This window comes from Cynoglossus semilaevis, chromosome 5 (genome assembly GCF_000523025.1).
Source record: "Cynoglossus semilaevis isolate Cse_v1.0 chromosome 5, Cse_v1.0, whole genome shotgun sequence".
In the NCBI taxonomy this organism is placed as follows: domain Eukaryota; kingdom Metazoa; phylum Chordata; class Actinopteri; order Pleuronectiformes; family Cynoglossidae; genus Cynoglossus; species Cynoglossus semilaevis.
In genome coordinates, this window is record NC_024311.1 from 12,444,415 (window position 1) to 12,469,058 (window position 24,644).

The following is a 24,644-nucleotide window of genomic DNA, read 5'->3' on the forward strand; positions in this document are numbered from 1 at the left end:
GATGGATGGATAGACAGAGGTATAGACAGACAGATGGACTGACTCGTGACAGTTGCTTTCCAGCCGTGCAAAAGTCCTTTTCTCTCTTCGTGGTTGGGTCACATGATCTTGTCTTGTTGCGCTTAGAACTCATGCAAGACGTCGAAGGGCTACAGTTTTCAGTTTTCTGATTCAGATCTAAACTCTGAAAGCCCCTCCGTGTTTTACGGCTAACCATTTCTGGTTTGGATTGCATGGCTACTCCTGTCAAGCACACATTTGAATGAAACACGTCTGGTCAAAAATGCAGCACGTGAACAAAGATACTACAAGATACTAAATGTCGTTTTCTCTTTTACTACGTTCGCAGTTGCATCGAGAAAGAGTTGTACGTGGAGACTTTAGTTTAAGTTTTCAGTATAATGGAAATTTATCCAAAAAAAAAAGTCCAAACTTGAGGCTGTATAGTTCAGTATTACCTATGATTGTTACCTATGAAAGTTTGCCTCGCAACTGTTGTAACAATAGAAGTCCAATAATTAAAAAAAAAAAAAAAAAAGAAATATATTTAAGATAGTGATCAGAGAGGATATTATCTACTATAGAACGCCAGTTTGTATAAAAACCTTGTTCTAGTGACCCCTGGAGGGGAGGGACAGGGGTAGTTCATGACCTTTACAGCCCATTTGTTGTTGTTGACTTGGTCAGAGCAGCATGTTCTACGCCCGATAATGTGAATCAGGAAAACCTCAGATGGCATTCAGATCCACAAACAGGTGAAATACCAAACTAATGTCAGGGCTGAATATGGAAAACAAACGATGAGCAGGAAAAGCAGGAAACCCTGTCCTGTATGAACAAACATCCCAGAGTTATCACAAAAATATTGAGGAAAAATAGAACGCGAACACATCGAGAAAAACACGAAAACAACAATGGAATCATTGAAAATAAATAAAGGAAGAAAGGGGAAAATAAGAAAATATTTGATGTATATTGATGATCAATATAATAATAATAAAACTCAAATCGATCTTGGGTCGAGCTCTGAGGTGATGTATATTGATGATCAGTGCCTCTGTAAAGTTAGTTACTCCTACAGATAAACAACCAACGACTAAGACATTGTCTAATAATTCATTATAATAATAATAAAATTCAAATCGATCTTGGGTCGAGCTCTGAGAACACTGACAGGACAGCGTTATGTCAGGTTTACGTACTCACAGATATCATGACCTTGGTCTGAATTCCCAGAATCCTTCACAGTCTTCAGTGTAGCTCTGCGCTGCATCCGCAAATCTGCCAATTCAGAGAGCATCACGACAACAAAGAGCAGAGCTTTTCACCTCCTCCCCCCCCTCCTCCCCCTCCACTGCTTTGGTGACCTCACCTTGGTTTCGTCTCCATTGTCCTTTTATCACATTTACATTTTTAATACTGTTTGTCTGTGAGTTCTAAGGTCAGTTTGACTCTGGCTCCTTTTTTGTTGTGCAGGTACAGTATTTTGTTGGTGCACAGGGAACTGCAGCATAAACACTGCTGGAAAATATCAGGAAAAATACACCAGCCACTGGGGAGGACGGGGGAGGGGTTGGTGTTGGGGTAATTTTGTAACACTAAGACAAAAACTCCAATCTAATAATAAACATCTCTGTAATTAGACTGTAAACAGTAGCTTTCTGCCCATTTGATCTTACTACGTCTTCACTTCCTCTCCTCTCTTTGTTATCTTCCCTTCCTCTCCCCTCCTTCCTCTCTCTTAGATTTTGGGTTCAACACAAACGAACCAAACCTTTTTACTTTTACTCTTCTTCTTCTCTCCTCTCAGCTCCACTTTCTCCTCCATTTAACTACATCCATTACAACCTCCATTCCTGAGGTCTAACCTCATCTGGACGGGTCTCTTTGTATCACCTTCATTCACTTCTGACCTCTCCTTGTGAAGACCTCCCCCCCCCCCCCCCCCCACCTTCCTTCAGTAGGATCTCTGGTATCCACCTTTTCCTCGACCCATCAGTTGGTGTTTTACTCTGATGTTTTCTTCAGTCTTACTTCAGTACTACAGTACTCTCTGGTTTCCTCTATCTTCCTCTTCTTCCTCTTTAACTTAGTTTCCATTTTTTCCTTTTTTAAATTTTATTTTACTCAGTTTATTTTTACTTTTTTTTACCTAAAAAAAAAGTCTTCCAGTTTAGTTTTATCCCTTTGACCTTTTTGTTGACCTCATGACTCATGATCATTCCAGGTCCGTACAGATCATCATCCTTAGAAATAACAGAAAGATTCGATCATTTTAGTCTGAACTTTAGCCCTTTCACTTTTGACTTGCTTATATAAAGCCCACCCAACACTGTGAAAGCATCTTTTTCAGCTCAGACTTTTCTCAAAATATCATTACAAGAGCATTGCAACATTAATCTGAGGACATTATAAAACCAACTATTTTCATACTTCTGTTTCTGTATCATTTTGGCTCTTTGGATTTTTCTTTTTCAAAATCCCACACACTGACACTAATTATCTTAAAAGTCCAAATGTATTTCTTTACAACAGAGGTTTTCAAAACTCTGACACCTGGAGAACATCCAAAGTACTTCAGGGAAGTGGAAACATTATCGTAATTTGTTTTTGGATCTTTGAAGATTTTGAAAACCCCCGGCTTCAGAAACAGTTCCATTTGGTGGCACAATGATTAGAATTTGTTTTGCCCTAATTCTTCAATTCCAGAATGTCACCTTGTTATATATAATTCTATAATTGTTTTTTTTATTCATACTAGATTTACTTTGTTATCCTATTTAAAACATATGGGAGGAATTAATTCCCAGGTCAAAGTAAACTCACTGAATGACGTCTTTAGGCAGAGACGTTTCAGGGGTCTTCGTGTCCTTTGACCTTTTCTGCACGTCCCAACTCCATGATTTTCACGATAACCTTACCAACCATATTCAGAAAATGTTGAAATTTGGGGTTTTTAAGAATAAGGACTCTAACAGGTTCGACTACTCTTTTTCCCCCGTCTTTTGCCGTTTCCTGGTCAGTGTTTTGTCTCCCCTCTCTCTCACCCTCAGTACATTTCTCCAGGTTTATTAAAAGGCTGACACAGTGGCTGACTTTCCCAGGGGAGAACCACGGTCCACTGGCTTTCAGGCGTTTTCCCTTCTCATTTACAATTGTGGAAACTTTTTACAGTACACACCGTACAGTGACGATGCATTTGAAGCTATTTCACAAACCACCGGCTCCTGAAACGGTTCCATTTGTTGACACGAGAAATTTACAACAAAACTTTTTCTTTTTCAATATTTTCCCATTTCTTCAGAGCTAAAAGGTCATGACCTTTGCGCTATGTAGTTCCAAGGACTTGATGGTTACTGCTGTGTAGGTGAAGTTTTTCCCCCGAAGTTCTTGAGTATTCGACATACAGTATGACTTCCGTTCTCACCAGGCTTAAATACATAGGAAGAGACGTCAATATTTTAACTTCATGTTTGAGCGTGCCTTCATGCAACATCAAACTGTGTAGATCTGCCTGCAGCGTCTTGAAAATCTCAACACATTTTAAAAAGGAATCATCTCGTCAGTCAGATGACACTGTGTCAATCTGATTTGAATGATTTAAACCAGTGTTTCCCAAACTGTTTTTTTCTGGGGACCCATATTTTAAAAGTCACAAACCTTCACGACTTTGGGAAACAATGATTTAAATGGAGCAGTGAACTCTTGTGAGACACATATCTTTAGTCTTCATCAATGTGGCCTCCATTTTGAAAACTTACAAATGGAACTACAATTTGGACTTCGTCAAATCTGCTGAATCCATGATGAAACTGTAATAGTACAGTAGGTAATGCAGCTCCGTTAAAAACCCGGGGTTCATTTTATGAATAGATATTTTTCATTTCTTTTCCGTATCCGTGCCGGGGAAACAAATTGCCTTTCCACTAAAACCTCTGTAAATTCCAAGCGGGCACTCCAACAAATCAAACAAAATCGTTCTTTTGAAAGTCCTGCTTCATGTAGAGTCATTTAATTATATATACTCTCGTACTTCTCTGCTGTACCTTTCATGATATACTGTGTTAAGATTTTTTTTTTTCATCCCTCGGTCGTAATTTCACAGCATTTTTTAACAGGAGTTTTTGGTCGTGTGGCTATTTGTAAACCCTAATTACAGGGCAGCAATTTTGAAAGCACTCTCGTCCGGTCAATTTATAAAATTAGAGCATTTTTTTTGTCCATAAAATAGAAGGACATATATATATATCTATATATTTCCAGTTCTATTTATTTGCAGCAGCAGTGAACAAGGCTTCAAGGGAAATGTAAAGCGCTCGGGAAAACAAACATACTACTGAAATGACTTGAATTTCCTGTTTCCTGTTTGAAGTTGGACGAACGGATTCCCATCAATAATTGGTTTCTTCCCATTTATTCTTAATAGCTGTTGATTTTTTTTTTTTTTTTTTTTTTTTGCTGGGATGTTCAATCTGCAGCACCTGAGACACTTAACACTATCATATGGTGTCGTACCAGGAAAATGCAGTTTATTTCACGTAATTGATGTGAAACAAAAAATTTCATTAAGGTATATTGTTAATAAATCTGAATTTCCTAATGTGTTCATGCTAAGTTTAAGAAGCTAAAAAATATTTGAGCATATAATCATCCCATACAAAGATACACTAGACAGAGTGAGATACAAAAAAAAAAAAAAAAAATCTCATGGTACATGAATTAGTTCTCTTGAAGTAATGAGGTAAATGTGAAATTCAAAACCAACCAAATATTATGCTAAATAAGTGTCAAAGCTGCGGAAAAAAAATGAGCTGATAAAATACAGAGGTTTTACAATACTATAGCAAAATATTATGCTAAATAAGTGTCAAAGCAGCAAAAAGAGAGAGCTATGAGCTTATTACATTCTTCTAAAGTGATCTCCAAATGATCTTAAATTACAAATAATTTTAAAATCAAACAACAACATTAATACCATTTCTTAGCATATTGTCAGCTCACAGCGAGTTAGCCTAAAAAGCTCTTAGAGTTTGTGGGATAAAAAATAATATAAATGTGGATTTTAAAAAGGGCAGAGATTTACAAGCTGATAAAATAAAAAAGAACAAAATTGAATGTATCAGACGTAGATGTGATTTGGTAAAATCCTTAGCCTCTTGCTAAGCTTTCAACTACACTTAAGCCAAAACTACTTTAAAAAAATAATAATAACCAAGTTTGGCTAATAACTAATAAATGAATGTCAAAGTAGTCAAAAGTCAGCTTTTTCTTCATTTTCTCTTACATTATTACAGTAACACATGCTGGATTTTACTGTGTTACGAAAGGCTGCATTAAATTGCTTCATTTTCTTCTGTGTTGTGAAATTCTTCTCCCAAATGTGAAATACAAACCCATTTTTATCTGTTTATTTTCAGGTTGACTGGCACAGCGCTGCCCTCACCAGTGATATCAAATAAGAACTGGCTTCGCATACATTTCACCTCAGACAGCAACCACAGGAGGAAAGGATTCAGTGCTCAATACCAAGGTATGGAACGCAGCAGTCTGAACTCTTACAGTGTTTGACAAAAGTATCGATCTCTGTTTGTTTGCCAGAAATAAAGTAAAAAAAAAACCTGGGTTTCGTTTCCACGAGATTTCAAACTGACAAGGATAAAAACAGTAATGAAGGCAGCGATGAGGAGGCTAGGTCGTGTTGCCGAGTTAATGCTTGATGATGATGCAGTAGGTGATGGGTCTCACCTGATAGGTTTAGTAATTGATTCAAAAAACAAAATCATAAAAATATATATTTTTGTAGTTGATGAATTAGATAAACCGATGCAACATGAATTGATCAAAAATTGATACAAATGCCTGACAGATTGTTTCACTTGAATTAAAACATGAATCGCATATCGAAGTGTAGGATGTAGCCTGTGTTATCGCAAAAGGATACAAATCGAAGCGTAGGATGTAGCCTGTGTTATCGCAAAAAGTCAGTGGTCATACCATGAGACTACACACTCTGGTACAGTAGGTGGCAGCGTGCACCTAAAAACGTTGGTTATGATTGCTATTAAAGCAATATCAGTTTGTCAGGTTCACCAGAACATTCCAGTTGCCGATGGTATTTTGCAGAGTTCTCACAAATAAAGGATTGTTGTATTTAATCATAATTTGTCTGGAACGATGGTAAAATCATATCGTGAACAAACAAAAATAACAAAATTGTATCGTGAGATGAGTGTATCGTTTCATCATGAGTCCATGGTCACAGATTCTACCGTAGCCGTTATCAAAAAGAGCGTTCCTTTTCATCCTAACTTTATCCTTCATGGTGGAGTGTCCTTCACCTATGGTGATGGAACCGTCATGTTATTGATGTTATGTATTTCATGTATAACTAATTGTAGTCATTGTTGTTTCTGCAGTTAAAAAGGCAATAGAGCTGAAGTCCAGAGGTGTGAAGATGATGCCCAGCAAAGACTCCAGTCACAAAAATGCCGTTTGTAAGTAAAATGATCGTTTACGTTTTATTTTTTTTGTTGTGGTTTTTGTCGCCGTGACTTTTAGAAATAAGATTAAACGGTGGTTCCTGCTCCCCAGTTTTTGACTTTAATCTGAAAATGCTAATGGATTCATGGTTAGCATTTTTTATTTTATCCGAGTTAAAAAGTTGTCACATCTGGACACACTGTCTACCTCTGCTGGTGTGAGACAGACATTCGACTCCAGTCCATAATAATGATTTCACAGCTGCTCCGTGACTTACTGCCTCCCAGTGGACAGGTCTTCTGTATTATGCTTTTTTAGCTTTTTATTAGGTTTAAACTTTCTAAATTTGTAAAATGCCAAGTGGAGTCCGGGGGGACGTGCTGTGACTGTTGTCAGCCAAGGCTGGAGTCGTGCCTGCTGCTTCTTAGCCATTCCTTCTGGAGGTGCAGCCAAGATTCTTGAAAGACACAGTGTGTTACCACAAGCTTACGTTTTGAATGTGTATAATGGTGACGAGCTCGGTTCTAACACACACACACACACACACACACACACTGAATGTCAACGTTAAATAATAACAACAGACAGGTATGAATGTTGGACAGAATCTGGGTAAGACGTCAAACTATGAAGTTAAATTAATCTTCAAGTAGCAGTAGATTAATCAGGGTTAATCTGATTAAAAAAACACGCCTTTTATGACAGACTCTTTTTTAGCTCACTTTCAGTTCAGATCCTGAAAACAAATGTTGTGATATTTTAATAAGTGAGAGAATCAATGGAACTAAGTAGCAAAAGAAAAAATTAGAGCAAAAACTAAAAGTCAATATTACAGTTTCATTTCTAGTGACAAGCAGTATTTTTAGTTTTGTTTCTTCTTCTTTTATTACTGGTCCTTGTTGTGCACAAAATCTGTAATTGATGGTGTTTTATTTGAAAATGAAATCCAAAAATCTCCTCTGATAGCCCCCCACAATGAATCATCTTCAGTGAATAAACACTTTGAATGCGTCTTTCCCTCAGAAATAACAGCTTCACACAAACAGGAGAAGAGCATCTTAAGTGATACATTTGGTTTTAATAAACCTGTTGTATATGCAGTTTAATATAGGAAGTAGAGCAGCGGACCCAGACCTCAGGATATATGTTTATAATTTGTCGCAGTAGCCAATTAGAATCCAATTCGACTTAAACGCCGCCATGCGATTAAAACAAGCAGCACAATAAACACCTCTGTACTGTGTGCACTGGTTGACATATGTTATTTCAGCTCGAGGATGTGTCTAAAATAGCACTCGGATTATATGACGGGGGCTTTTAATTATCACAGAAGGCCAGACTCACACCAGCCATTTCCTAGCATTTAGCTCTATAATAAAACCCTCATCAATAATTCTGCTGATTTACACGCTCAGCCGAGCATGTGCTGGTGCAATTAATGCCATGGCAGTGTTTCTGTCTGTATGCGTGTGAGTGTGAAGGAGGGGGAAAAAAAAACAAAAAAAAAAACAATGTGTGCCTTTTACAACCCAGATATTTTAAGTATACGGGAAACATCTGGTGATGTTAAAATAAACGGCTAAAAAGGTGTTTATTGTTTAAAACAAAATTAAAAAGCAGCTCCTGATGAGGGAGGAGGGCTGCAGGTGGCGACACATCATTAAACAAACAAAACCACTGATTCCTTAAGAAAGCTAATTTGGCCCACTAACCATAATAAAACATGAATAAAATTCATTAAATTACATTGTTTTTATCTGTGAGCTTGAGGGATCACCACAGAAATATATCTGTGAAACTGTTAACCTCAATGATATCAAAATAGCCTAACAATTAACTCTGTGTGTTGCTTAAACATAACATAAAAAAGATATTAGTGTGGATTATACTTTCAGTTTTATTTAAAAGCCAAATGCAGCTTATAATTATAGGTGCAGAGTAGCCAAGTATTGTATTATAGAGTAAAAAGTAGCAGACACGTTGTTGATGCAGGACATTTACAATTACTGTGAGAATGGTGTCGGTGCAGTCTGAATGACCGATGGGTTAAGGTGATAAGTCTCCTAAGTGGACTCAAAATAACACAGTTGACCAGGGAAGTGGAGAGAGGTCTGTGGGTGTGTATTACAGCAAAAATTGGTAAAGTGCAGTCAGAATGACGGATGGGCGGTAAATGCACAGGTTGATACTGTGGATGAGACGAGGGTGTTGCTGTTGAGAATTAAAGAAAGAAAGAAAAAAAACGTTAAATGGAGATCAACTACACGTGTTTTTGGAGGAAACACACCAGAGGAGCTGGCAGATGCTGCAGGCAGGATAATGTCAGGGAAGATCTATGGCCACAGTGAGAGAGAACATGGAGATGGCAGGAGTCATTCCACTGAAGGCAATAAATGTGGTAGAATAGAGGCAGATAAGCTGTGACGAACCCCGATAGGAGCAGCTGAAAAATGACAAAAGAGAAGTCAACAAGGACACAAAACAAAAACGGCTCAAGACGAGACAAATCCTCCAATGGTGGCTTTAACGGCAGGACCAGATTACCAGTGGAGTCAAAAAGTGACTGGAATAATAATCAAAGTCCATCACAGGTGATTTTGTTAAATAACCCATGGATTTTTCACACTAAATTATTTAACAAAATGACAGAAAAAAACCCCCTCTCTCTTCAATCTCCTAACGACGTCTCTTTATCTGCTCGTACAAACTGAAATTAAACCTGTCGTGGTCTCCGTGTAGAGCAGAGTGTTCATGAATATGTGAAGTGGAAACGAAGAGTGGTGCTTGGTGAAGGCTTTGCATCCAACACAGATTCTCCACACTTCCACTTTTAATGCACACACTCGGATACACGCACAAGCACACTCCTATACAAAGAGGTTTCCACATGAGAGGATCGCCTGGAGTTAGCCTGCTGAGTCTGACGAAAACATCTTGTTCAGCAGTTCCTCTCCTTCCATTGAGGTTTCACTCCGGCTCCTTTAAATACAACACATTACAGTACGTCTCAGTGCCTCCTTAGCAGCACAGTGGGATTCAGATTGGAATTCTTTGGTGTTGACCCTGATACTGATTTCAGGAAGTTTTGCTCAAGTTACAACATTGTAACGAACTGTTCTGGGGGTGAAAGTGGTGCATGTGCAAACAGGACTGAAACAGTACCTCAGGTAAAGCTGGAGAACCCAGGTCTTGTTAAGTTCCTACTTAAGGTTTTAGTCATTTTGAGTGAAAATGAGGGAAGAAAACCCCCTGAATACTGAACGAGTGGAAGCGTTCTTGCTATAGGTATATATCTTAGTCGGTTCTACAGTGTAGCGGTTAGCACGCCTGCCTTGGTAGCAGAGAGTCCTGTTAACAGCAGATCTGCTGCTAACACAACCATTTCCTGAATACGGGATCAATATAGTACAGATTGATTTATTTATTTAGTGAGTTAGACATGTTAATTGAATTCAAAGACTAATCAACTATTTATTACAGTTGATCAGATTAGATATTATATCGTCCGATCGTGTTGGAGTATATTAAACTCTGTTGAAGTTCAGCTTTGTAGTAGCACTGATTGCCAGTTTTTACAGCGCGGTTGGGCGATAGTTGGAAAACAGTGGCAATAAAATGTCACTTCCATTTAAGATACGACGACGGTCTAATTCCAACCCTCGTACTCACTGGGGTTTTACAAAACGCGCCCAGAAGGGCGAGGTGTCCTGACAACAACAGCGTTGTATTTTCTCCACAGCAAAAGGTCAAGTCCCGTCAATGTTATTTCTGCAGCAGAAATTCACAGAACACGTTCATCCGAATTGATTTTACAGTTTTTAAAATTAGAATTAAAACGTTCCTCCTAGAAACCCTGTTTAACAAGATAAAAGAGGAACGTAAACGAGATCAATATTATATTGACTTTACTTTAACAGTACAAAATAGAGCAGAACAAGTTTTGCAAATATTATTGAGAACCAAATTAGATCTCACACTGAGCAGCATTTTGGCAACGGTAGAGGAAAAAAAAAACTCCCAGAAAGAAATCTCCAGCAGATCCAGGATCAGTTTTCAGCCGTCTCCCTCGACAGTGTGAACAGGAAGACCAAATAAGGGCAAGAGCCAATCAGACGTACTGTGTGTTTCACCTCTTGTCTTATCAACTTTGTCTTCCTGTATTAACTTACTGTGAACATCCCTCTTGTTCTTGAAAATCGGTTCCAGAAACTCACTCTGTCTCCATTTACTTAGCATCCTCCCAGTCTCTAGGATTGTGTTAAACAACCTGGTCAAAACTTCCACTGGTGTTTTCTCCTAAACACCTCCATGACTCCACGGGGATGTCATCTGGACCAACAGCCTTTCCACACTTCACGCTCCTCAGAGCTGCCCTCTCTTCTAACTCCTTACTAACTCCTTACTAACTCCCCGTGCTTTCTCATTAACCCGCTGACCTTCAACTCTCACACGTTTCTCATTCATAAGCTCCTAAAAATACCATCTCCCTTCACACAGTATCCTCAACAAACAGTACCTTTCCCTCACGATCTTTCACCAACCTGTTTGTACAAATGATCTAGCCAAGCTAAGCTAAGCTAAGCTAGGCTAATTCTTCTCTTCTGGTACAAAGGCTAATATTTATCTTTCTGTTCGGGGAAAAAAAGGTCATGTTTAGGAATATTTTTTTTCTGAATAATTTTGATTAATAAGGATGATGATTAATCATGATTATTTTTGAATAATCTTCAGCTAAATTTCTGGACAGTTTCCTGTTGTAGTGTCACGGTAGTGCAGTGTGTGTGTCTTCTTTGTGTGTTGTATAACGATTATAAAAGAAACCAGAGACTGATGATAATGAGTTTTACCTGTCGGCAGAGTGAAGCGCTTATGAATCACAATCTACAGGCGAGAGCCTGTTACTGCCCGCAGCCTGTATGGAAGCACACACTAATAGACAGACACATGAGAATTGGTTCAATTCTCTTTGAGTCTCTGAATGAATAATTCTCCTAATGACGATTGATTTAATTGTGCAGCGTGTGAGGCCGACGTGACTTCAACCTCTCAGTTTATGGACAGACTTAAAGCTACAGGTTCCCAATAACTCTGCAGTATTTACACTGTAAAACCATTGTCAGACGTCATCAGGGCGCTGGTTCTCAACCTTGGTGTATTTTTCTTACTAGAATTATTCTTTTGATTATGTTTATTATACCGTGTTGCAAATACAAAGTAGTCCTTTTTTGTAATCAACTGCTAGACATTTCAGGTGACTCCAATTAAATTCCAGGTGACCCCATGTCGGGTTGTGATCCCAAGGTTTAAAAACACTGATTTAGTGAGTATCATTAAACCTCCTCTTCCTACTTGGGGCCATAATGAGGTCACACACCAACGCACATCATCAACTGAACTGGATGTGAAGGGGTCTTAATTACATGGAAGCCACACAGCATTAAAATGGTCACACGTTATTTGTCATGTAATGATGATGAAAATGGGAATTATTCAGTTTTACAGTTCACACAGACACAGGCTCGGGAAACTACTTTGGATGTTTTGCTTATGAAGGCATAAATAGTTGTTTATTTATATTTTGTTTCGCTGTAGAATCTGTTTACATGATTGATCACCGTGTACAGAGTGTAAATATTTATCATGGTGTAGTAATAGGCCTTATATTTATATAAACAACCCACAGAAATCCTTATTGTATTGGACCTTAGATGTATTTGAAACATTATTAAAAAAAATAAAAAAAATATTACCTTTGTCTTGAGATAAAAAAAACAACATTATAAAAAAAAATATTACCTTTGTCTTGAGATAAGATTTAAATCATATCAGGTAACACTCTTTTTTTTTACCATGCGCAGCACAGACAAAATACTTTGAACTTTTAATCAAACTTACCATGCATAGCACATACAAAATACTTTGAACTTTTAATCAAACTTTAATCAATTTCCCATGGCTTCACTTGTGGCAGTAGACGACTGCCTTCGCTTCTTGTCCTGATTCTTGACAACTCGTTTGAACGGACATGGCCAACCTTATAATTTGGAGTCATTTAAATCAAAGTTCTTTTCTGGTACGTTGAATGGTCAGATATATAATTTTCACACGGTTTCCTGGAAAGCCAGACTGCCGACCTGTGTTAAAGGGCTCGGCTCTGTTCTGCATTATGTGTCATTATTACAGAAAGGTGGGAAGACGGTGATTAAAGGGTTTCTCTCCCCAGACAACGACCTAGCACCTGAATGACTCCCCTACCCTGGAGGGTCATATATAAGTCCTACCCAGCCTTGACCTGCAGAATAAACGTGTGGAGCGACTATAAATGTAAAAGTTGTGAGATTGTTTACTGCAAACACTTGGCCTTGTTTCATCAGGAGAAAATCACATGTTGTTCTCAAAGACCTGGGGCTCAGGCCTTTCAGGTGAGTTCTGAGGACTTCAAGAGAATGTCACCTGGCTGTTTAGCCACTGGAGACGGCAGACAGCTCTCAGGGTGATTGCCCTGTGAAACATGAGCAGGTGGAGGAAACAGAGAGAAGGCCAGAGTGGATAAGAGTCGGCCACGAGAGTGAAACAGAGCACATCAACGTAGCAGGTGTCTGAAGAGCAACTGAAACGCTTTCAGCTGAGATGCAACAACATCATGCGTTCCCTAGCCTCCTACGCTAACAGAAACTATTACCTAATCTTAATCTTAAACTCAGTATCAGGTTAGGTTATTTATATTAGGGATGAAACAGAACAAATCCCAGGACCGGGCTCAAGACTTCCCGCTCAAAAACAAGTTCCAAATCCAGCGACCCCGCACTCCGTGAAGGCCGTATGCTGCAACTTGTTGCCCAGTGGTCAGTCAATGTGGTTTAGTGACCGTTGCCATCATGGGTAGGACATTTGATTGACATTGATAACAGCACGTGTGAGATATTCTAATGTCATAATCTGTTCAAGGTTTTAAAAAGGGGTCATCAAAATACGTCATAATCTGTTCATACTCAGATTTTGTCATTCAGCTTCAGTTTTTAACGGCTGTAAATTCACATTGAAGGTTTTAAAAAGGGGTCATCAAAATAAAAAAGTAAAAATTAAACAACAAACACTTGAACCTTTATTAAATAAATGTTTTAGGTGTTTTTTTTTTAAGGAAAGCGTTGCTGTGATCGTATGGAAATGACGCCATGTGACACACGCTTGTGTTTCAATTCTGAACATTCTTTAAGGTGCAAATAAGGGATTAAGAGAGCTTGAGTTTTTTTTTTGACACCAGCCCAGCTGTAATACAGTATTTGGCAGCACTCTTCTAAAACCACAGTCTATCGGTGTTTACATGTTTTTTGGATGTGTTTCAGCAAATGAACCTTTATACATTCTTTTTTTTTTTAAAAAAAAGAAAGAAAAAATTGGACGTGTAATAAAGAGAAAGGGGTGGATGAAAGAAAACAACAAATAAAAGTGTGTTTGTGTGCGGATATTTGGAAGGGACTTCAAAAACAACAAAGCAGAGCCACAGCTGCTTCTGGTTTTTTTTTTTTTTTCCCTCACATCACCATGCTAATGCAGTTTCAATCAAATCACCAGCGAGTCACACCCTCGCACAAATGCAGCAAATCATCCCGACACCTTTTATGCTTGGATTCACAAAACTTTGGTACGCCCGCACAAATTGTGTGCATCTAAAAAAGAAAAACATTTCAACAGTACTACAGGTAACAAAAAGAAAGAACTTGCTGTTTTTTGTCTTTCTGTTTCAGCAGTATATGACTAAAATCTAAATATTTTTGTACAGAGGAATGATGTTAGAAAATATTTTTGTACAGAGGAATGATGTTTTGTCTCCATTAATCATTATGATAATATCTGATAATACCTGTTGGCCGATATTATCGGATTTCCGATATCAGCATAATTTTGTAATATCGATAGAAATCGCTTTTTCCTTTGATGATGACAACACGATAACGTAATTCAAGGGTTTTGCCCAGATGATCTGACTTTAAGTAAAAAGTTGTTTATTCTTTGACCGCTCGACTGTAGGTAACACCTAAATAATAAAAAGGTCAAATGTTGATGATCGTTTCTATTTTTTTTTTCTTCCCCCAGTGAGTCAGAGTGGACTGGCTGGTGATGTTTGTCCAGATCCTGGAGTTCCAGAAAATGGCAAGAGGATTGGCTCCAACTTCCAGTAAGTTCATTTTTATCGTTGATACTCTAGACTACTGTCTGTGAAGATTCTCAGTCATCCAGGTCATGGCCAAGGTTGAAGAGTCTGATGGGTCGTGGCGATCCTCATCAGAAAGGTTTCGGTCAACTGCCTCTTTGATGTGTGAAACTGAGGTCAATCTTTTGGGTATTGTTCCTAAGAGAGCCTTACATGTGGCCCCCCTCCTCTGTTGACTGATGGTTTTTGGTCTGGTGCGTTCCTTCAGTGGATAACGTTAGCTTGATAACTTGGGAAAAGTATATATTCATATATGGAGGATGGATGTTATATAAAAACGTCTCGTCATGATTGTACCTCTCAAGTAAATCGACACAGAAGTGTTGAGGAACTTATCTCAGTCAACAATAATCCAAACGTTGGAAATAAAAAAAAGAATTAGACCAAGTTGGGATGATAAATTATTCAGCGAACAGAGATGTGTTTCAGTCGCCACTGGCTCTTTTCTACAGCACGTCCAGACAACAGACGAGCAGTGAGTGCCAGTTTGCCTCTGTCAGTTCCCAGATATTGGCTGCAGCTCCGCATTTACATGTAGATTGAAGTGTTTCTGAAAGATATTTTTTTCTACGTTTTTTTAATATTTGGTTCAAACAGTCATTCCATTGTCCTTCAATACTAACATAACACATTTGACACGACAAACGCATCATTTAACATAGGAATCATTATATATAAATACAATACTAATATAGTGTATATATATATATACACATTTGTTATTAAGGGAATCTGAAATACATATGATAGCAAACTAAGAACAAAGCAGAAATAATTGTAAATAAAATAATTAATACATTGTTATAAAATAAATTAATTATTATAATTATAGAATAACACAGTAAGAGTAATAATATTTAATTAACGCCATTGTAACAAACATGGAACAAGCAAAAATCTTTTTTTTTTTTTGTCTTTAACCTTCTGTTTCTGTCAGCCAGCGGCGCACGTCACCTGTAACTTCCTGTGGTGAACTTCTGGTCCTAGACTGCAGTTCTGGGTCATTCACATTACCGTTATAGCTTTTTTAATCATGCTACGTAGCTCCTCTGTCGGTTTTATCGTGACGCGCTGTTGGGTTTACAGGACTCTGTGGTCAGGTCGGAGTTTCCGACACAGATTACCTTAAAAAGTTGGAAAATATATCAGGAGTTTTCGAACCATTAATCACGCTACGATCTGGTACGTTTATCTAATCAGCTGAAAAGAAGACATTTTTTTATGAGATAAGTCTTGAGTGATTATGAGATAATCCTCTTCTGAGGCTAATCTCTCGTTGTGTCGAGATTCTAAATATACCTGCGTCTCATCCAGTCTTCTGCTCTTACCTCTGCTTATCCTGGTCTAGAAGCTCAGACAATCCTCTCGCCTAATCCTCCTCGCTGAGGATTTCTGAGAGCTTCAACTTTGGCGGCGAGATGAGTAGTATTTTACCAAGTCTTAGTTTTACTTAAGTACTTCCTACTTCCTTCTGAACTCAGTTTAGGCTCCCAGAAGGAATCCTGACCAGGTGCCGGCGCCACCCACTGGTTCCTCCATTTGGAGAGGAACAATCCCTTCACTTTGACCTGTTCATGCTACGGACTTTCACTTTTCAACAAACATTCTCAAAGCTAAGCCTTGGTGGGCCACATAAATATGATGTGGTGGGCTGGATTCTACCCACGACCCTTCAGTTTGGCATCATGGGATCTGTAGTATGTTTTTTTTTAATAGTTAGAAGTAAAAAAAATTATTTAAAAAAAAAACAGAAATAGATTTATTGTTTTTGCTTTGAACTTTGACCTTCCCTTAGAATATTATCTTTATATCCAATAATAATTAAAGAAAAAAAAACATCCATAGGATTTAAGGTGGTACCAGCTGGTCACTGTCTGTTGAACAAACTGTGTAGGTTGAATATTCCCTTTATATTTTATTCATTTTAATCTCTTATTTAAAATAAGTGTTGTAATAAGAAAATCAAGTGGGAGTCGAGGGGTGGCATATTTTTATCTTGGAAATTACAGTCTTTTTTTTTCATTATTTCAAGCTCATTGTGTTCTCTGCTCTGAGCCTCTCTCTCTAAGACAAACTCTGCAGGACCATCAGTGTAGTCATGTTAATTAGTGCAAGATCATTAACGCTGTGGGTGTGTGCATGTATGTACATCTGTGTGTGTGTGTGTGTGTGTGTAATCCACTGCATGGTGATGTGGGTGTTCCGATGAGACTCGTGTGTTTTCAGGTTTGTCATTATGAGATTCAGGAGTGGAAAAAAAAAAAAAAAAGAAAATGAGGAGAAAAAAGTGCGTCACTGCAGATGGTCAACAAAGCTGTGACTGTGTCTGTCATGGAGTTTCACATCTGCAGACATCGGTGGTGGTGATGGAAAGATTTTGGGGCTTTTTTGTTGTTGTTTCTTTTCCAAGGGATTGGCAATTACACCAAAGCACTCTTTCTTGGAATGGTGGATTTCACAGTGTGTGACTGGGTGGAGTATCATCAGCATCACTGGAGCACTGGTGACTGTAAAAGCGAATGGTTCAACTCCGTGTGACGGAGGCACTCACTGAGAAATTTGGCACGGGTTTACGACTCCGCCACGTTTAACAATGGAACCGCACTGAGGAAACATCCAGAACGTTTGGCCAGGTGGTAGACCGCGGTGCGTCACAGCAGAACGGCCGTCCTGAGCTTTACCAGCAGGACCCCATGCAGATACACACTTAGAGAAAGTGAATCTCCCATGCACGTGTGAGACAGCGGGGTGTTGGAGAGAACAGGGTAACAGCAGACAGTAAAGTCTGGAGGTAAAGGCGGGAAAATAAAAAGAGAGGCTGAAGAAAACTAAACAACCAAGACTGTCAGAGTCCCATCAAAATAACCAGGACTACCACTGCTGTTGACCTGTGTTTGTCCCTGTTGTCTCTCTAACAGAGTGGGCTCCAGTGTCCAGTTCAGCTGTGATGACAGTTATGTTCTGCAAGGATCCAAAAGCATCACCTGTCAGAGAGTGACCGACACACTGGCTGCGTGGAGCGACCACAGACCCATCTGTAGAAGTAAGTCCTCAAAGCTTCAGTCACATATAAGTGAAGGTGAACCATGTGTCCACACGGTGGTGTTCTGAGACTCGACGTACACACTGTTGTTTTTTTTTAGTTCACTCTGGAGGTTCCTAGAGTGAGAACATTTGATCTGGTCTCCACATCCAGAAGTGAAGTGATGTGGACAAATGGTCTGTGGTTCACTGTGGTTGGAGGAGACTGTCGTCTGTGGAGGCTTTATACCCAATCAGATTAAATGGCATCAGTTTTATTGATACACTACATTACATTTAACAACACACAGGGCTGAGACTGTGATGATAGTAACGATGATGATAGTAACGATGATGATGATGATGATGATGAAGATGACGATGATGATGGTGATGACGATGATGATGACGATGATGATGATGATGACGATGACGATGACGATGACGATGACGATGACGATGACGATGATGATGACGATGATGATGATGATGATGGTGATGATGACGATGATGACGATGACGACGATGATGACGATGATGACGATGGTGATGATGATGATGATGATGATGGTGATGATGACGATGATGATGATGATGATGACAGTTACGATAAAGATGATGTTGATGACATAATTGTTATAATAGTAATGATGCTGATTAGCTTTATTGTAACAATAGTGATAACAGTAATGGTGGTGATAATGGTGATAAGAATGGTAGTAATGATGATGATGGATGTTGTTGGAATCCGGCTACAAAAAAAACAAGCTTTTCTCTTTTACATCAAGTCTCAGAGAAACAGAGAAAAAGAAAATTGAATTCTCTAAAGTCCGCCACATTCACGTCTATATTCAGGGGGTGATGCAGTCACCAGGCGAGGAGCTGACCTGTTGTCTGAGATTCAATGATCTGCTCCCACCTGAGATCTCCAGGCTGGAGCCCTGAAGGCAAAAACATGTTCACCTTTACTCTCATTACCCTGGACACTGAGTGAAACTGTGACAAGGTTACAGTCTGAGCTCCTTCAGGTGTCTCCTCCTCGTCTCCTGGGAGGACAGAGTCCAGAATACAGACAAAAGCCGTTCTGAACTACTTGGCTAAAGTAAACAATGCAGTAACAGAGTTCTCATCTCTTCAGACTCTAACTGTCGTCATGGTAACTGCATATCATTTGTGACGCTCCACTACTTAAGCCTGGTTTCACATCTTTGCATCTCCGTCTGAATCTTCTTTAGTGATTTCAATACATTTATTCCAACTTTTTTTTTCATCCCATTTTGTGAAGATGTGTCATCATATGTAAAATCTCAGGGATTATTTTTCTGGCAGCAAAAAAAAATAAAACCTTCTCTGGTAAGGTTCAGAAAGACCAACTTTTTAGATTGACAATATAACGTGAAAATCAACGTCTGGACGGTTGAAATTCAGCCCTGATTCTTCGCCCGGAAACAAATTATATCAGAGAGGAGTTTTCAAAAGTCTGGGTGAGTTTTTTTTTTTTTTTTCACTGTTTTGTTTTTGTGCTGTTTTCCATGAGTTTGATGTGTAAAATCACTTTGTTCATTTTCTTTCTGCTCGGCTGAGTGACCAAATAAACAAGTGTGTGAGTGGCGGAGCAATGATGCAGGCAGTCGCAGCGTCTCCGTGTGTTCTGACAATACTGTCGCTTTGATTGCTCCTCAATGAAGGAAGAAAAAGGGAAAACAGGCAGAGAAAAAGTGTGTGTGTCCACTGCGACCGATGTCACTACACATGTCCGTCGGTCAGTGTCACACACCTTTAAGCTGAGTTTGCTGTGAAGTGTGCGTTTGTGTGTTTGATTGACAGGCGGTCGCCTCGCTCCGACACATACTGTAGGCTCCCTGTCACGTTGTATTATAGCTTACATGTACGTTCGTCTTTGTGTGTGTGTGTAGGAGAAAAAGAGAGAGCGTTAAAAAACTGGATAAAAATGGAAAATATATACAGGATTAAAAAAAGATTTTTCATTTGAAATTAAATATACATTTTATTATTTAATTAATAATTAATCAAACACACACACACGCCTCTTTATGTTTGAAATGCTTTAAATCTGTAAACAAATATTTCACCCGCCTCTTTATGATTGAAATTTAAATCTGTAAACAAATATTTCACCTCCTGGTATTTTAACCTCCTGATAATGTATAGAAGTCATGTTAACACAATAAAAAAAAAAGTTTCAAATGAAGTCCCAGTGCCGGGACCTCGTACCACAGCTTTTGCCAACCTGTCAATACAGGTTAAAAACAAACATGAAAAAAAATTGAGTGAATTAATCCAGTCCAGTTTTAACTCACAATAACATATTCCTATATATACTGTACGTAGAGAAAAAATGGAACCAGTAGGGGGCAGAAAAAACAAATGTGATTTAATATAAATAGAGATACAAATGTGAAAAAAAAAACAAATTCAAATGTTTTACATATTTAAATGCAAAAATGATTTGAAACTTAATCATAAAATGCAGATAAAGGAAAAAAGTGAATTATTTGAAGTATTGGTTTATTAAGAGTTTGAGGCTTTGTACACTGTACATCGTGCATGATAAGATGTTAATTGTAAGTAGACACCGTCTGTGAATACTACATGATAGCAGTATAATGGAACACTCACCTCCTTCTATAGTAAAAAAGATGTTAACATCGCCTTCTGTGTCTCCTGAGATCACGCTGCCATTCCCCTGCTGTCCACCAGGTTCACCTGAAATGAAGATAGAGGAAGAAACACAGACGATTAAAAAAAAAAAAAATGAAGTGACACATACAATTATAGAACAGCCTAGAATTCTTCCTGCCAAACACAGAACAACCAGCTGGCAAATAAAATGTTGTTCACAGTGATTTTCCCCTCTATTTTCCTCATCAGTTTCCTAATTAAAAAGAAAAATAAATTCACACACACACACACACACACATACTGACACACATGTGACAATCAGAACGAGGCAGGAGAGAATGATGAAAAGGAAAACAGAATCAATAGGCTCTTAGAGACAACAGGAGCAGCCAGGTGGAGGTTACACATTTCGAGACCGTTCCTTTTGTTCCGTGTTGTTACGCGGCATCATCGACCTCCTGGGATTCAAACCCACGAGCCTCTCTCGTTCCCTCCTGAGACTTAGCTGTTAATTAGAAGCGGGTCTCCAGGATGAACTGCCGTGAATGTGTGTGTGTGCACATGCTTGTGTGTGTGTGTGTGTGTACGAGTGTGTATCAGTTCTCTTTTCTAATTAACAGGCAGATCACTCATCTGAGATCCTCTCTGCCCCCCTCCTCCCCCGTCGCCCCCCTCTGTCTCCTGTGCCTCCATCTCTATCTCCCCCCTCAGCGCTTCCTCCTTTAATTTCATTTCCGTCTTTTTCTCACTTCACATTTCACCGTCCTCTGTTTCTTTGTCCACACGACCTTTGTCCAGGTTCTTTCTTCTCAGGGTCTCACTTTGTTTTCAATTTTCCAGCCTTTACATTTTCTCCTTTGGTCTCGTCTCATACAGGTGACTCTAAGCATCGTGTTTATTAGTCAGTAATTCATGTGTTTATGAACAAAATAAACACATCATTGGTTTATTTGAATGAATAGCGACCTAGCTTAGCGCTCGTTTAGACGGTGGTGGTGGTGAGATGTTTGTGCTGCCGGAGAAAATCACCAAACAATATAAAATTACATTTATTAATATTAATGTTCATTTCCTTGTCATGTAATTTCCCTCCAAACCCTGTTGGCCACTGAAAACTAATTAGTAACTGAGGTCAGGCTACAGGGTGTGGTCGCAGTTATTGACGTATTAGTCAACCAATCGAAACGTGATGAACAAATCTGGCAGGACAGGAGTCCAGTCGACGTCATGTTCACTGATTGAACCACAGTTACGCTGACTAATGAAAAAACATTTTATAAATGGTGGTTTAAAGATTCAGAAATATAAAAAAATATATATATAAAAAACATATATATGTAAATATATAAATATGTATTTATACATGGATACATACATATGAATATGTGTATATACACGCCTATGTATCCCTTAAATTTTCATTTATTTTTTTTCTACTGATATTGTAGGCCAGTGTTTCCTGAACTTTTTTTCTGGAGACCCATATTTTAAAAGTCATCAAGCTCAATGTTGAACCCAATCCCAGTCAGTTCTGGTTTGAGAATAATCTTTTTTTTTTCCCCCTCACCATCGCAGCCTCTTCTCTCCTCCTCAGGTCAAGATTGGCACAGAATCCTGAGATTTGGACTCTGATTTCACCATATCTCCATTCACCTTCTGAAAACCTCCTTGTTTCTGTTTGCCCCTCTGCAGCTCGTACGTGTGGCAGTAACCTGAGGGGCCCCAGAGGCGTCATAACTTCTCCTAACTACCCCGTTCAGTATGAGAACAATGCACACTGTGTGTGGGTAATAACTGCCATGGACTCTGGGAAGGTGAGCTGTCCTCTTTTTTTATTATTATAACATCAACATAATGTGGTGGAAACAGAGATCATATATGGAAAACAAACTGATGATGAGCAGTGGCAGGAAGCTGAGCTTTGAACATGAGCTGCAGAGTGAAACGATTATGTGCAGAACACCGGACTCTACGTCTTATTAAATATGGTTCTCTTTCATGTTCTCTCTCGTATGTCGGTGGTTGACGAGGTTACGATGGCTGTTTCATATTTCTTTTACCAACTCAACTGAAAAACCAGACCTCATCACAGGGAATGATGATTATTATATTATATCATATATATTGAGAGACAAGAAGATTAGTTTCATTTTCTTGAGTTTTTTGTAGTTATCGGTGCTTTAGAAGTTGAAGTTAGACGTGAGGAGACTGATGTGAAAACCTGTGGTAGCTGTACTCCACAAATCTGAATTCTGATTGGTTAATATACAAGTGGCTCAACAGTGAAGCGGGCTATGACATGATAAAACAAGATGAGTATCAGGAAGTTTCTTTTAAGTATTTTACAATGGAAAAGCACAAGTCCAGAGTGACCACCTCTGCAGACTTGGTCTTCAGTTGATTCACATTTATTTATTTAAAGAAAAAGAAAAGACTACAACTTTGAGACATCTAATGAGTTAGAAAACTTCCTTAAAACTTCCCAGCAGTGTCTCCTGTCTCCTGTCTCCGCTGCTGCTCTTCTCTCTCTGCCTCCACTCCTTCCTCCTCCTGTCCTCCTCCACGCCCACGCCCGTCTCAGGTTCATCTACTGGAGCGTCTCAGTGCTTTATCCTCCACTCGTCTCTGCTCTCGTCTACACCTTCCCGCTCTTTCTTTCTTCTTCTACTCTGTGCTCCAGTCTCTGTTCACCTTGATTTGTCTAAAATGTTAAGTTACAAAGTGGGTCGAGCAGAGAGAACACTGAGAGGAGGCCGTTTGAAAAACCTGCAGAGAGCAGACGCTGCAGCTCGGGACTAAAAGCATGAGCGGTGGACAGAGCAAAGGACTGAACGTCCAGCTACTTGTCAGCCCCATTGAACGTTTTCTCTAAAGCTGGATTGAAATGGTGTCTAGTCCGTGGTGGTTCTCAGAAAAATGCAGAGATGTCTGGATATGATCCAGAAAAAAAACACACAAACAACATAAAAGACACAGAATACTTTTTTTTTCTACCTTTTTGTTCGTCTTTCTTCAACAGCGGTGACAACATTGGATGACCTCAGTTTGTATCTATGGGCGCTGCACATGTGTTACCACACACACACACACACATACACCGTGTGGCTGTGTGAGATTTATTTGAGTAGGGTCGGAAATTGCCGATGTTTCATAATGTCCGTAATGTTCACGTTCATAAGTCCTTCAGATATTAATCATCTCCCCTGGTGTCAGGTGACAGATGGAAAGCCATCCTTGGTGGGGGGGGGCAGTGAGGGGGTGTTTTACTGTAGCTGGGGGGTCTCAGCCTGAGAACATGCCTGTTTATCTGCATGTTTCTGTGTTAAAGATGCTCCAGGTTTGGTAGAAGGTTATGAATGTTCATCAATGGCACATGATCAGAGAGACGCCACCTGCTGGTGGGGGAGGAGACGAGGGCAGAGACAGAGACAGAGAGGAGGAACCTACAGGTGGAATAAAGTAGAAGAATAATGGAATGGAATAGAATAAAATCTAATTGAACAAAAATATTGAATATAATAGATATTGTTATTGTTATTATTATTATAGATAGTAATATTGTAGACGTCATTGAATCGTTCAGATACTAATATTGTAGACGTCATTGAATCGTTCTGTTTCTCTGGTTCCACTCAGAGCCACTCTGTTGCCCCATTTCCTCTCTGTTCTGCCTCAGCCTGCGTTGCCGTCCGACTGACCATTAATCCCGACGACTCATTTTCTTCAATAACAGGTTGTACAAAATTGAGACCGAGGCGAGTGATTGCCATTTCACACTTTCGCGTCTGGGTTTTACGTGGATAAATTTAAATAGCAAATCCCGAAAGCCGGCTCTTTGTGCCTCGGCTGTCGCTCACTGCTAAATTCAGGATAAAGGCGACGGAATCGATACAGTTTGTACGGCTGTGACAGGTCGTCTTTGAACGCGGCGTCAACTCGTCTCTGCTGTCTTCTTACAAATGACAATGGATCGGGAACAATTTTTTATGAATGCTTATTTTCTCTTCAACAACTTAATTGCCAACCGACAGGGACTGTGAGCAGCGTCACGGGGAGCAAACTTTCTTGTATTGTTAAAGAGAAAAACAAGGCGTAAAAAAAATAATGAAACCTGTTGTCACACACGATCATTGGCTCCGCAATCATCGCTTTTGACTTTTCCTGATGAAAACCTATAAGTGTTTGTGTATTGTGTGTGTGTTTGTGTGTGTGGATCTGTATACAGTGATTTCTTGGGTCGTGGTCATGTTTTCAAGGTGTCAGGACAAATTCCATGACTCTCTAT

At 39.1% G+C, this 24,644-nt stretch overlaps 1 protein-coding gene across 1 annotated transcript in view; it reads left to right on the forward strand.

Annotated features, from left to right (window-relative positions):
- The window catches only part of LOC103379122 (CUB and sushi domain-containing protein 1), a 172,802-nt gene that overhangs the window by 4,983 nt on the left and 143,175 nt on the right, over positions 1–24,644 (forward strand). The window contains exons 3-7 of the mRNA XM_025055552.1: positions 5,418–5,530; positions 6,417–6,494; positions 14,578–14,659; positions 17,614–17,738; positions 22,052–22,173. Coding sequence (XP_024911320.1) covers positions 5,418–5,530; positions 6,417–6,494; positions 14,578–14,659; positions 17,614–17,738; positions 22,052–22,173 — 520 coding nt within the window. The remainder of the gene's footprint in view (positions 1–5,417; positions 5,531–6,416; positions 6,495–14,577; positions 14,660–17,613; positions 17,739–22,051; positions 22,174–24,644) is intronic.